This window comes from Hemicordylus capensis, chromosome 1, assembly GCF_027244095.1.
Source record: "Hemicordylus capensis ecotype Gifberg chromosome 1, rHemCap1.1.pri, whole genome shotgun sequence".
Classification (NCBI taxonomy): domain Eukaryota; kingdom Metazoa; phylum Chordata; class Lepidosauria; order Squamata; family Cordylidae; genus Hemicordylus; species Hemicordylus capensis.
The window spans coordinates 212,193,570-212,206,484 of NC_069657.1; the positions used below are offsets into that span (position 1 = coordinate 212,193,570).

Sequence of the window (12,915 nt, forward strand, 5' to 3'; positions counted from 1 at the left end):
ATGAAACTTCAAAAGCTTGAGAGAGCACTCTCATCCCCCCCCCCCCCGGTCACATAACACTAGAACTGAACTTGCGGTCACCCAGTGAAATTATTTGGCAGTCGCTTCAGGACCAAGAAAAGAGTGGACATTTTCACACAATGCAGCATTAGTGTATCACTGTTCGGCATCTGCTGCCATGAAACATAGTGATGGTTTTAAAAGAGGATATGAAAGATTCATGTGGAAGAGAGGTCTGCCAATGGCTGTGAGCCAGAAGGCGTCAAGGGAAGCTTTAGGTTCTGAGGCCATGTGTTCTGAGTGCTGGTTGCTTAAGGGAGAGGGCAGTAGTGGAGGTGGGCTGATGTCCATCTTGTGCTCTTCCCAGAGGCATCTGGTTCATTGCTGTGTGAAACAGGAAGCTGGACTAGATGGACCTTGGTCCGATCCAGCACATTTAAAAAAATTATGAATTGTGTTTGTATGGCAGATGCGCAGGGTTGGTTGACTTGCCAGTGCTCTGAGCTCTTTCTATTGCTCTGTGGACTGTTGTATGAATATCCCCCAAGTTTTAGCTGAAGTTGGAACACAGGTTCTTGGAGCAATTATAACTTTAAGGTTTGGGGACTTTGCTATTATACTTGAGTGTTCAAATTAAGAAAGCAACCTTTTGTCCTTTTGAGATTTCATTTATTCTGCTAATGGAATGGAAACGAGTGCAATCTAGTGATGGCCCCTGGGGCACCGGAATCTGTTCTGCTTGTCAGGAAAGCCCTAGCCCCTGCCTTAGAAATAGATATCATGGTGGGCAGAAATCCTTCTGTGGGTCAAGATCCCATAGTGTGATATAAAAGGAAGCCAGAGAGATCCTGCCTCTTCTGTCTGTCTTCCTTCTAGAATAGCATAACTGTCCTTGCATAGCAGCAGAGAACAAGACAGCAACATTTGTGGAGCAGAGATTGGGTCCTAGTACTACTGGTGCACAGTCCTTTATATCAGAATGGGAAATGTGTTCTTGAATACTTTTTATGATTGTTTAGCCTCTTTCAAACAAACAAACTTGGTCTTTCAAGTGGTCTAGAACTACATAAGCAAGGGCCATTCCAAGATGTTTGAGGCTGGAGGCAGAAAATCTGAACACCCAATCTCCTTCAACCCTGTCAGATAATTAGAAAAACAAAACACCCTAAGTGTTAATTTGCTATCCTTTTGTAGGCCCCTGTATCTGCTGGCTGAAGTCACTCTCCTTCACTTTTCCCAACTTGCCCTGATATAAGCTAACTCTTGAGGTGTCCCACATGCTTTGAACTATAGAAAATAATCGGAAGGCAAGAAAGTATATGAAACGAAAGGGAAAATATTAAATACACTTCATTAGTCTGTTTTTATTAACCACATTTAAAGTGGATTGGGAAAGTGTCGGAGCTTCTTGTGTTTTCCTTGCTATTTCACCTAACGTGATAAGGAATTATATGAAGTTCAGCTTGTTAAGTGTAGTGGTTGTCGTTAATTGAAACCTATTTTATTGCATCTCCTAGGTTCCTCGTTCAGTTTAGACAAGACAAAGTGTGCGTGAAGTTTGTGCAAGGCAACCAGAAAAATGGCAGTATTCCAACTTGCAAGCGAAAAAACAACCGACTTCTCGAAGTTGCTGTACCTTAATTATATATTCTCTCCTACCTTACATGGACACGTTTCTTTGTCAAGGTGCAATTTTAGCAGTTTGTGGGGACACTGTTTGGGAGAAGGAAGGACATTCTGCTGATAGCTTTGGGAAACCCTTGCTAAAAGAATCAACTAATTTATCGAAACACATGTTTGACTTTGTATGATTGTTACGGTTAATATACAGGCTTTGTCTGCTGATTACATGTTATAAACAGGCACTGTCTTGTTAAGCATTTAATTCGTTGTTCCTCACTTTTTTTTAGTGCTGTGTATCATAAATCCATATGCTTTTTAAAAATCCATTCTTTCCGTTAGGCTAGAATCCTACACTCAATCTATATAGACTGTTCCAGAAAATCTTGGATGTTGTTTGTTGCATCTGTTGCCTCCTGATGGTGTTCTGTGGCAAAGCTTAGTCCAAAAGGTTAATCATAAACCAAGATTGGCGAGTCTGGCAAAATTCTGAAGCAGTTACCCGGTTAATTGCAAACCGCATAGAGCACTATGTAATTTGATCTTTAGTGGAATATAGGGCAGGAAACCCTAATTCTGCAAAGCAGAAGGAATGTTTGACTGCATATGCAGCAGCTGCATAATTTTTTTATTTACAGTTTAAAAAAAGAAAGAAAAACATAGCTGTTGTTTTGCAGCAGACTTTTTAATTGTCAGCTCTTAATTACTTTATAAGAGTAAGAAGCAGAATGAGTCCATTAAAGAGGCAACAAGCATTTTATGTAGTTACAGTAGCCAATGCAGCTCAAGGTGTGTATTCTGTTCTGTGGTGGTGGGGAGGTCCCTCTCCTATAAAATTATCCTTAAATGTTAAAACTCCATAATATGCAATTGTTTGCATGGGGAAAATCAAGCGCACGGTATTTTAACTACTTGTCAAATGAAGGGATAGAATTGTTTTCCAGACATTGGCATGTGCTGTACAATGTGCAATAAAGCATTCATCAAACTTGTGGAACATTATTTATAATAACTTCGGTGGGTAACAGAGATGGTTGGGACATCCTGCATATTTGTTGTTAAGGACTGAAACTGGTTAGGTTTGTGCTGTGTTAATTTGAAGAGTGGCGGGCGGGTGGGGCATTCTGGAAATACACTGCATTTCTCACTTCGGGGGGAAATCATTTTGGTGGGAGGGATGATGTACATAAATTTGATATTAATGATAAATAATTGTTCTAATTCTGTGCTGTTTAGTACTCTTGTGATAACCATATTTTTGTATTTCAATCCATTTTATATACGTTTGTGTGCCTGATATGTAACGTGTGCACAGGAACACTTTACAATCAAGAACTGCCTTTTAAACTTTCTGAGTACAGATTGCAACTTAAAGCCTTGTATAAACCAGGAGAATTCGCTGAAAACATTGATTTATGGAGTTCTGTATTCTAGTGTTTAGACAGAAGTTATCTAAAGAAGATTGTTGAATGTGACTGTTTTGATTTTGTTGATGTAAGGATGGTTTTAGACTTATTGTTTTCTCAGTCTGATGCAAGAACTTGCCTTCAAGGAAAGGTTACTGCACAAGATGTGCAATGCTAAAAGCCCCAGTATAAATAAAGAAAAGCTTTGAAGCAATTACTACTTGTAGTTGGGCTCAGGTTATTTATCAAGTATCAAGAAGCTTTCTTTTACATTCACAGTAGAAAAATTAACTGCATTGGCGGGAACTGATCCATTAATAGCATCTTACTTTTTCATATGGATTTCTTACATTAAAATCACTGCTGCTGCATCTGCAATTCAAATTCTGTCCTATTTGATCTTGGATGAAAATGTTTTAGAAGATCTTTGTAAATTACAACTTGCTCTTTCAGTTACAGCACGACCTCATACATATTACAGAAACTGTAGAGTTATACAGGTTAAGTATCCCTTATCCAGACTGCTTGGGACCAGAAGTGTTCTGGATTTCAGATTCTTCCAGATTTTGGAATATTTTATTTTATTTTTACATTTATATCCCGCTCTTTCTCCAAGGAGCCCAGAGCAGTGTACTACATACTTGAGTTTCTCCTCACAAGAACCCTGTGAAGTAGGTTAGGCTGAGAGAGAAGTGACTGGCCCAAAGTCACCCAGCTAGTATCGTGGCTGAATGGGGATTTGAACTCGGGTCTCCCCGGTCCTAGTCCAGCACTCTAACCACTACTCCACACTGGCTCATTATTTGCATAATGAGATATCTTGGGCATGGGATCCAGAGCGCCAAAACAGACGCCAACAGAGCAGGCGCCAAACTGAGCAGGGAGTGGAAGAGGGGGGCTTTCCCTTTTCCCTCTAGCGCCAAAGCGCGAACATCAAAAACATTAAAAAGCTTCACAATAAAAACAAGAGCTGCAGCTAGAGAGAATTACAGACAAAACCCCGGTCACTAACAGCCTTCTTAAATAAGTAAGTTTTGACTGCATGTTTAAAAGCAGCAGAATTGGGAATCTGCAAGCAAGAGAGCTGAGGCGCTTTGTTTTTTGTTTTTGTTACAGCGTGGTGTCCAGATTTTATAGCATTCTGGATTTTGGAAGTCCGGATAAGGGATGCTCAACCTGTAGTGCATAGTACCTTTCCTGTTTTGCCCCAGGATACTGCTCTCAGTGTATGAAACTGTTTGAAACCACAGTGTACACATATGATGATGTTGCAATTGAACCACATTTGTTTGTTTATTTATTTATTTATTTATTTATTTATTATTAAAACTTTTATACCGCCCTTCCAAAAGGCTCAGGGCGGTTTACATTAAAACACCATTAAAATCAGTTAATAATTAAAACAAAAATTATAAAGCATAAAACAATGATTAACCATTAAAAACATCATAAAACAACAATTAAATAATCAGAACAATTTAAAAACAAGTATTAAAAAGCTGAGAAAGCCTGGTTGAAGAGATGTGTTTTCAGGTGTTTTCTGAAAATTGCCAGAGATGGGGAGGATCGTATCTCAGCAGGGAGCGCATTCCACAATCTCGGGGCAGCAGCCGAGAAGGCCCGTCTCTGTGTAGCCACCAAACGAGTTGGTGGCAACTGGAGACGGACCTCCTCAAGTGACTTCAACGGCCGGTGGGGCTCATAGTGAAGAAGATGCTCTCTTTAATACCCAGGGCCTAAGCCATTTAGGGCATTATAAGTTATAACTAGCACTTTGTATTTTGCCCGGAAACCTATTGGCAGCCAGTGTAACTCCATCAACAGAGGAGTAATGTGGTCTCTCCGAGATGACCCAGAGCCCAACCTGGCTGCCGCATTCTGAACCAACTGAAGTTTCCGGACTACGTACAAAGGCAGCCCCACTTAGAGCGCATTACAGAAGTCCAGTCTGGAGGTTACCAACAAATGTACTAGTGTTTTGAGGTCATTGATCTCGAGAAACGGGCGCAGCTGGCGTATCAGCTGGAGGTGATAGAAAGCACCCCTGGCCACCGCCTCAACCTGAGAAACCAAGGAGAGACGTTGATCCAGAAGTACTCCCAGACTGCGAACCTGTACCTTTTGGGGAAGTGTGACCCCATCTAGAACAGGCAGATCAAAATCGTCTCTAGAGTTCTGACCCCGCACAATAAGTACCTCCATCTTATCTGGATTCAGCTTCAGTTTATTCTCCCTCATCCAGCCCATTACTGCTTCCAGGCAGGCATTTAGGGAGGATATGCCAACTCCTGAAGAAGTTGACATGGAGAAGTAGATCTGGGTGTCATCAGCATACTGGTAACACCCAGCTCCAAATCCCCTGATGATCTCTCCCAGCGGTTTCATGTAGATGTTAAAAAGCATTGGAGAGAGTATGGATCCTTGAGGAACACCATACTTAAGCTCAGATTTTGAAGAGCAACAATCTCCAATCGACACCATCTGGAATCTGTCCAAGAGGTAGGAGCGGAACCACTGTAAAACAGTGCCTCCCACACCCAACCCCCTCAGACGTTCCAGAAGGATACTGTGGTCAATAGTATCGAAAGCCGCCGAGAGATCCAAGAGGGCCAACAGAGTCACACTTTCTCTGTCCATTGCCAATTGGAGATCATCCATCAGGCCGACCAAGGCAGTCTTCACCCCATAGCCCTCCCGAAAACCAGTTTGAAATGGGTCTAGATAATCAGTTTTCTCCAGGACTGCCTGGAGCTGAGAGGCCACCACCCTCTCAATTACCTTGCCCAGCCATGGGAGATTGGAAACTGGCCTATAATTGCTCAACTCTGAGGGATCTAATGCAGGCTTCTTTAGAAGAGGTCTAATAATTGCCTCCTTAAGACAAGGAGGCATCCTGCCCTCCCTCAGAGAAGCATTTATGATTTCCATGTTGGACAAGGATCAAGAGGACAAGTGGTAGGCCTCACCGCTCCAAGCAGCTTGTCCACATCATCAGGAGTCACAAACTGAAATTGATCCAGTCGAATCGTATGAGTTGTCGGACACCTCCAGTTCAGACATCAAATTAATTGTGGAGTCTCCATCTAGGTCGGCCCGAATCCGAGAGATTTTGTCTGCAAAAAATTCATTAAACACACCACAGCGGGTAACTGATGCCTCCAAATCCTGGTCCAAGGGAGAGGGAGCAGATACTAGTCCCCTCACAACCCTGAACAACTCCGCCGGACGTGAACTCGCAGAGGCAATACGGGCAGAAAAGAACCGCTTCTTTGCTGCACGTATCACCTGAGCATAGATCTTTAAATGTGCTCCATGTCGTAATCTGTCGGATTCGAGTCGGGTTTTTCTCCACTGGTGCTCCAGTCGCCTACCTTGCCGCTTCTGCCCACATAACTCTTCCGTATACCAAGGGGCCAATTTTGAAGCAGGTCGGAGGGGACGCTTAGGAGCAATCGTGTCTACTGCCCTGGTGAGCAAGTTGTTCCAGTTCTCAACCAGGGCATCAACAGGATCACCAGCAGAGCCAAAATTAAATCTCTCCAAGTCTTCTTGGAATCCTACCGGATCCAGTAACCTCTTCGGGCGGACCATTCTAATAGGCCCCTCGCCCCTGCGATTTTAGTAGCGCATCTTAGCAGCTATGTATATATAATAGTAACTACAGTATTTAAATTGCTACTATATAGCTACTAGTTTATAGAGATCTATATTGAAAAGTTCTTATTATTAGTGCTGTATAAAAGCTTTTTAAAAATAGGATTTGCACTCTAAAAATAAGACATTTTTTGAGGAAGGAAAGTAAATGTGGAGGAGGATCACTAGGGATAAGCTAAGTTAAACTGATGGATTGTAAGGAAGTGCTTGAGTGTAAACACAGAGGAAAGAGAGCCTGCTGTTCAGTTGGATAGAGATCGATATGGAAATCTTAGGCTGAACAAGAAGATCAATATCTGTAGAGTGAAGGGTCTGGGGAGGAGCATGAGGAGCAAAAAGAGAAGACCAAAGAGACATTTAAAAGTATTAGAAGCTTAAAGTGAAGATAGGTGAGAGAACAGTAAAGGTAAAGTGTACCGTCAAGTCAATTTTGACTCCTGGCGCCCACAGAGCCCTGTGGTTGTTTTTGGTAGAATACAGGAGGGGTTTATCATTGCCGCCTCCCACGCTGTATGAGATGATACCTTTGAGCATCTTCCTATATCGCTGCTGCCCAATATAGTACCAGCAACCTTCTGCTTGTTAGTCAAGCATTTCCCTGCTGCGCCACTTAAGGTGGCTCAAGAGAACAGTACAAATGAGTAATATGGTCAAAATATTACTTTTTGTAATATTTGATGAGCAGAGAATAATCAAGCAAGCAGCAACCTTTAAAGACCTAAGAGTAGAAGCAAGAAGAACAACAAGAATAAAGTAGGAAAGAAGTGTAAACTACCATTTTGGTGGTATCTATCAAAAGGAGGGAGTGGATTTTAGATATATTCCTGTGGCTATGAAACAGAACCCAGAATGAAATTATGAAATACAGAGAGAGCTTTTACATTTCATGCTGTATGCAGAGAGTGGTCCTTCCAGAGGAACAGCAAAAAGTTTGCTTTCTACATTACAAAAACATTGTCAAGAAGAACTTCCAGTAGCACAAGAGCAATTCTTCTGCTTGCACAAGGGAGGAGAGGAGCAAATTTTACCAATTCTTCCCCTTCCTTCTCAGTCCCCAGTGCCCCCCCCCATGTCCCTGAGCAACTGGGGACATTTTGAGGGGTGCAGGGACTGCAGAAGGAAGAGAGTTTAGGAATATTCATATGCACACCCTTGCGCAAGCAGAAACTTTTCTCTTGCCAGCTACTAGTCCTGATGGTATCTGCTGACTGCTGCTTCTGTTGAAGAATGGTGTTACCACACTATTGTGGTTATCTGATAAGACTATAAATGGATGAGATCATTTCCAGACAAATAATTGGGGAAGGGCTGAATTGTGGCTGAGGCACAGGGGCAAACTTCACCACTACAGGCTTGATTGTAATTGGCATCTCCCCATTCCCCCACCCCACGCAACAAATATTTTAGAAAGGAAGACATCCAGAATTCTAATGGCAGATCTCTAACATGTCTGATTGGGTCCTTCTATGACCACTCTAGTAGCATAGATTGTTGCATCTTCCAGTATTCTTGGAGGCAAGCTGATAATCCATGGAATTTACATGCTTGATGTCTCTTCAGTTTAGTCTGTGGGTGTGGAATGCTACGGACTGGGAAAGGACCGATCATTGGGGAATTCTGTAGTTCATTCTCGCCCCCTTCTTCGTATTTAACACTACGAGAGCGAATAGAGTTATCCTGCTCGTTACTCACTGACCTCAACTACCCTCTGTGACTGTAGGGGAAAGCTGGAGCAAGGTTGCTCCTGGCATTCTTTGAGACAAATTGTTCAAGTTAGCTTCAGAAGTCCTGAGAATGTTTGTAGTTTCCAGGGTGGGACGTTCTCATAGGAACACAGGAAGCTGCCTTATACTGAGTCAGACCCTTGGTCCATCAGTATTGTCTACTAGGGATGTGCAAATAGATTTGAGTACAAATTGATTTGCACCCAAATCTAGCTGATTTGGGTGATTTGGAGACAAAACAAATCACCCCTGTGGTCCATTGGCTAGATATGGGTACAAATCAAATCATGCCTGATTCGATTCAAATTGATTCAGGATTCGAATCCCTCCTATTAATTTTCCCAGATTTCATTAAAAACAACTACTACTAAGCTCTAGCCCTTGTAGAAGTGGAGTTATGGAACAAAATGTGTGGTCACTATTTTTCAAGTGTTTGGATTCTTTGGTGTATAATAACTCCCTCAAAGAATCCCTATGAGGATTCATTACACACCTTCATTTCTTCTATTCATTCTGACTGTCTTTTGGACAGTGCCAACTGCCAGGTGAAAACTACACCCCCCTCCCACCTGCAAGGCAGAGAGGTACTGTTCAGTTTATGTTCTAGGAATTTTTTCAAGTGTTTAGGCGCTTTGGTGTCTAATAACCTTTCCTCATAATGAATCCCTATGAGGATTCATTACACACCAAAGAGTCTAAACGCCTCATGCATTCCTAAAATATAAACTGAGTACCCAGTGGCTTGTGGGTTGGGGAGTAGTTGGCACGTGAGATGCCACTAATTACCCACCTCCACCTGCAAAACAGTGGGGTAAAAATGAACAGAAGAAATGAAGGTGTGTAATGAAGACACAAAAGAATCTAAACACTTCAAAAATTCCTAAAATAATAAACTGAGTACCTCGGTGTGTGGGTGTTTGGTGGGTGTAATTGACACATGGTAGTTGACAATTGGCACTGTGTCCAATGACAGTCAAAATGAACAGAAGAAATGAAGATGTGCAATGAATCCTCATAGGGATTTATTATAAGGAAAAGTTATTATACACCAAAGAATCCAAACATTTGAAAAAAAATGACTGCACATTTTGTTCCATAACTCCACTTCTACAAGGACTAGAGCTTAGCTTTTTTTTTTTTTTTTTTTAAGAAAGCTGGGGATCCATGTTAGGATAGGGCGACTTCAAATTCAGCCATCAATTTGAATTACAGAAGAAAGGGGCGGGGGAGGAGATGATTCAGGCCCAGGCGGCAGACCTTGTAAATACCTAGCAATGCCACCGTTCCTAGCCCTACCTGGAGATTCCAGGGATTGAACCTGGGAGCAGATGCTCTACCACTGAGTTTCGGCCCCATCCCCTTCCGAGAAGATGAGAGAAGGCTTTGCAGGACTGATTCCTGAGTATCATTCCTCTGCCAACAGCCACTCATCTTTGCACAAAGTGATGGGTGAAGTGCCAAGTATATAATTTTGTCGTGATGATACAAGTCACTCAAGTGCGGCAAGTTTAGATGCTTATAAATTGCTAAGGATTCTATTGCTCTGTTCTCCCACTTGAATCTTGCTCAGCACACATCTCTTTCACTGTTCCTAGTGTTCCATTTCTACCAGCCAACCTTAATATGCTTTTGGATTCAGAGTGCAGGTTGCTTCCAATTGCTTCTTAAAATTTAGCACATAGTACAATATTTGTGTGTGGTTGTGTTTCTTTTTATGAGACACAATTCTTTGCAGGAAGAAACATGAGATAAATTTGTTTATTAAAAGATTTAAACCTGGATGGCTTTAAAAAGGGTTTGGATAACTTCACGGAGGAGAGGTCTATCAACGGCTACTAGTCGGAGGGCTATAGGCCACCTGCAACCTCAGAGGCAAGATGCCTCTGAGTACCAGTTGCAGAGGAATAACAGCAGGAGAGAGGGCATGCCCTCAACTCCTGCCTGTGGGCTTCCAGAGGCATCTGGTGGGCCATTGTGAGAAACAGGATGCTGGACTGGATGGGCCTTCGGCCTGATCCAGAAGGGCTGTTCTTATGTTCTTATTTACTATAACGCCCAATCCACAGACTCAGGATGGTGTACAAAATGTTCTTCTCTAAACATAAACATTGTGACAACAATAAATCTGCAACAAGTCCCCAATTGTGCTGTGACAACATGGCAATCTGTTGTCTACTGCCTCTAAGAGAAGCTTTGGGAACTAAGGTACTAGATGAGTAGTGAGGAAACTTTTCAGTTTTTCAGCAGAAGTCTGTGTGAGTGGTTGGACTCGTATGATTTCCTCAGGGGCTTATACTGCCGTAGGTCAGATGGGCTAGAAACAAGAGATAATAGCCAGGGTCGTAGCTATAATTGAGCAAAAGGGTTCAAAGAACACGGGCCCCCAGCTCCTGAGGGCCCTCCAGCTCCATCCCTCCCTATTTTCTTCATTATCTCCCTCACTCAGGGGGGGGGCTGCCAGAGAGAGAGATGAACACGGGCCCCCTCTCCCCTAGCTACGCCCCTGGATAATACTTAGGTAAATTGTGCTTGTTTTTTCAACAACCTTAAGTTTTATGAACTGGGTTTCCCCCACAGAGTTAAAACATCAAATTGTTTCTCAGAAGGGACCTTCTGATATTGCTGTTTTCACGTGCCCAATAAAATGTTCATTGTGAGTCCAAACAACCAAACTGTCCCAGGGTGAGTGTACTTTCAATCCAGAGGTGGCTTTGTTTATATACTTCCCCCAGGTCAGGTGGTAAGGAGAATTTTTGCATCACAATGGATGCAGCTGTGTGGCAACATCGTATAGGCTTAGACATACTGATGGATGGATTCTGCCTGCCTGCTGGATGTAACATGCCTACCTGTTGATGCCCCAGCCAGGTAAGGGACTGGTAGCAAATGGGAGGAGGCAGCATGGAGGTGCAGGCAGCAAAATGTCTTGGGTCACTTCTGAGGGGCTTGGCATGGGGCAGGTGGGCATACACTTAGAATTAAGAAGCTTTGGACCATATGTGCAGCCCAAGAACTTGTTTCCAGTTACTAGAACTGACCTTGCAGTTTCTTCACACAAAAATCCACTTCAGGATTTACTTTGGACTTCTCCTCCCCAGCAGAGAAACCCCCCTTTTTACTGATGTTATTGTGAAACTATTGGGAGTAGGAAACCCTACTTTTGCAAATTACTCCAAGTGTGTCTGCTCTGAAAGACTGCAAAATATAAAGCTGTCATCTTGTGAGCAAATACATATGAATCAAAATATATTTACAGCAGCTCTGTGTGTGTGTGTGTGTGTGTGTGTGTGTGTGTGTGTGTGCGTGCGCGAGTAAATGAAAGCTCCATCCCTGGACGGGTGACAGCTTGCTTTATTTCTAGATTTTGGCTTCATTACATGGGTACTAACTTTTCTGCAAAGCCTCAGCCACTAGTGCTAACTCCACAGATTTCCTTGCAAAAAGCTGGGCACTGACTTAAAGTAGCACACCACCACATTTGTTTTAATGGCACAGTGGGGAAATGACTTGACTAGCAAGCCAGAGGTTGCCAGTTCAAATCCCTGCTGGTATGTTTCCCAGACTATGGGAAACACCTATATCAGGCAGCAGCGATATAGGAAGATACTGAAAGGCATCATCTCACACTGAGCGGGAGATGGCAATGGTAAACTCTTCCTGTATTCTACCAAAGAAAACCACAGGGCTCTGTGTTCGCCAGGAGTCAACACCGACTTGAGGGCACAACTTTACTTTAGGCACACAAAATAGCTTGTCTCCACTTTTCTTCTAACTCTTCTGCTGCTTGTATTCATATAGTTAGCTCACTAGGCAGTGGGTCTGAGCATCTGAGTACATTTGAAGATTAGAATAATCACTCTTAAGAATCACACATGTGGAATTAGATACATGTATCTCTGATGTTCCAGTCTGCTGACAACTTGCATTCTAAAAAGGAATCCTTACATTTGTTACATGACCTGTTTCTTTATTGTATGCTATTGTACGTGTTTTATTTTGTACTCAGTTTTTTAAAAAATGTGTCACAAAATGGTGATGTCCACCCCTTGAGTTTGCATTCCTGTTACCTCAGTGAAGACTTTATCAAAACACTACGAGCAAGCCCAAAGTTTTTCTTGCACCTGTTCAAAGTTAACCTCATCTGTTTACTTTTTAGCTCAAAAACTACTACTATGCATATTTATATATGGCTTTTCAACCAAAGTTTCAAAAACAAACAAATGAACAGAAAAATAAACAAATAAAATGGTGCCATGCATTTGGTTTGGCTCTTTCCCCTTTGCTTAAATACAGAGAGATAAGGACAAAAAGGAAAGAAAGGGGGGAAAAATACACTAGTGCAGCTCTGATGTAGACATATCCTAAGACTGCAGTCCAATGCACACTAATCTGAAAGTAAGCCTATGTAACCCAGTGGGGGTTTGCTTCTGATGTATAGAAGCTATTCACACGAGTACCGAAAACCAGGCTGAGGAAGCCCAGCCTGGTTTTCAGAGCACGTCTATACCACC

At 42.4% G+C, this 12,915-nt stretch overlaps 1 protein-coding gene across 11 annotated transcripts in view; it reads left to right on the forward strand.

The window, feature by feature from the left end:
* The window catches only part of MYO1B (myosin IB), a 170,127-nt gene extending 166,884 nt beyond the window's left edge, over nt 1-3,243 (forward strand). For all 11 annotated transcript variants that reach the window (XM_053273726.1, XM_053273756.1, XM_053273763.1 and 8 more), the window contains one exon: nt 1,518-3,243. In XM_053273726.1, the coding sequence (XP_053129701.1) occupies nt 1,518-1,641 (124 nt within the window). In that variant the 3' untranslated portion in view covers nt 1,642-3,243. The remainder of the gene's footprint in view (nt 1-1,517) is intronic.
* Nucleotides 3,244-12,915: the final 9,672 nt, after the last annotated feature.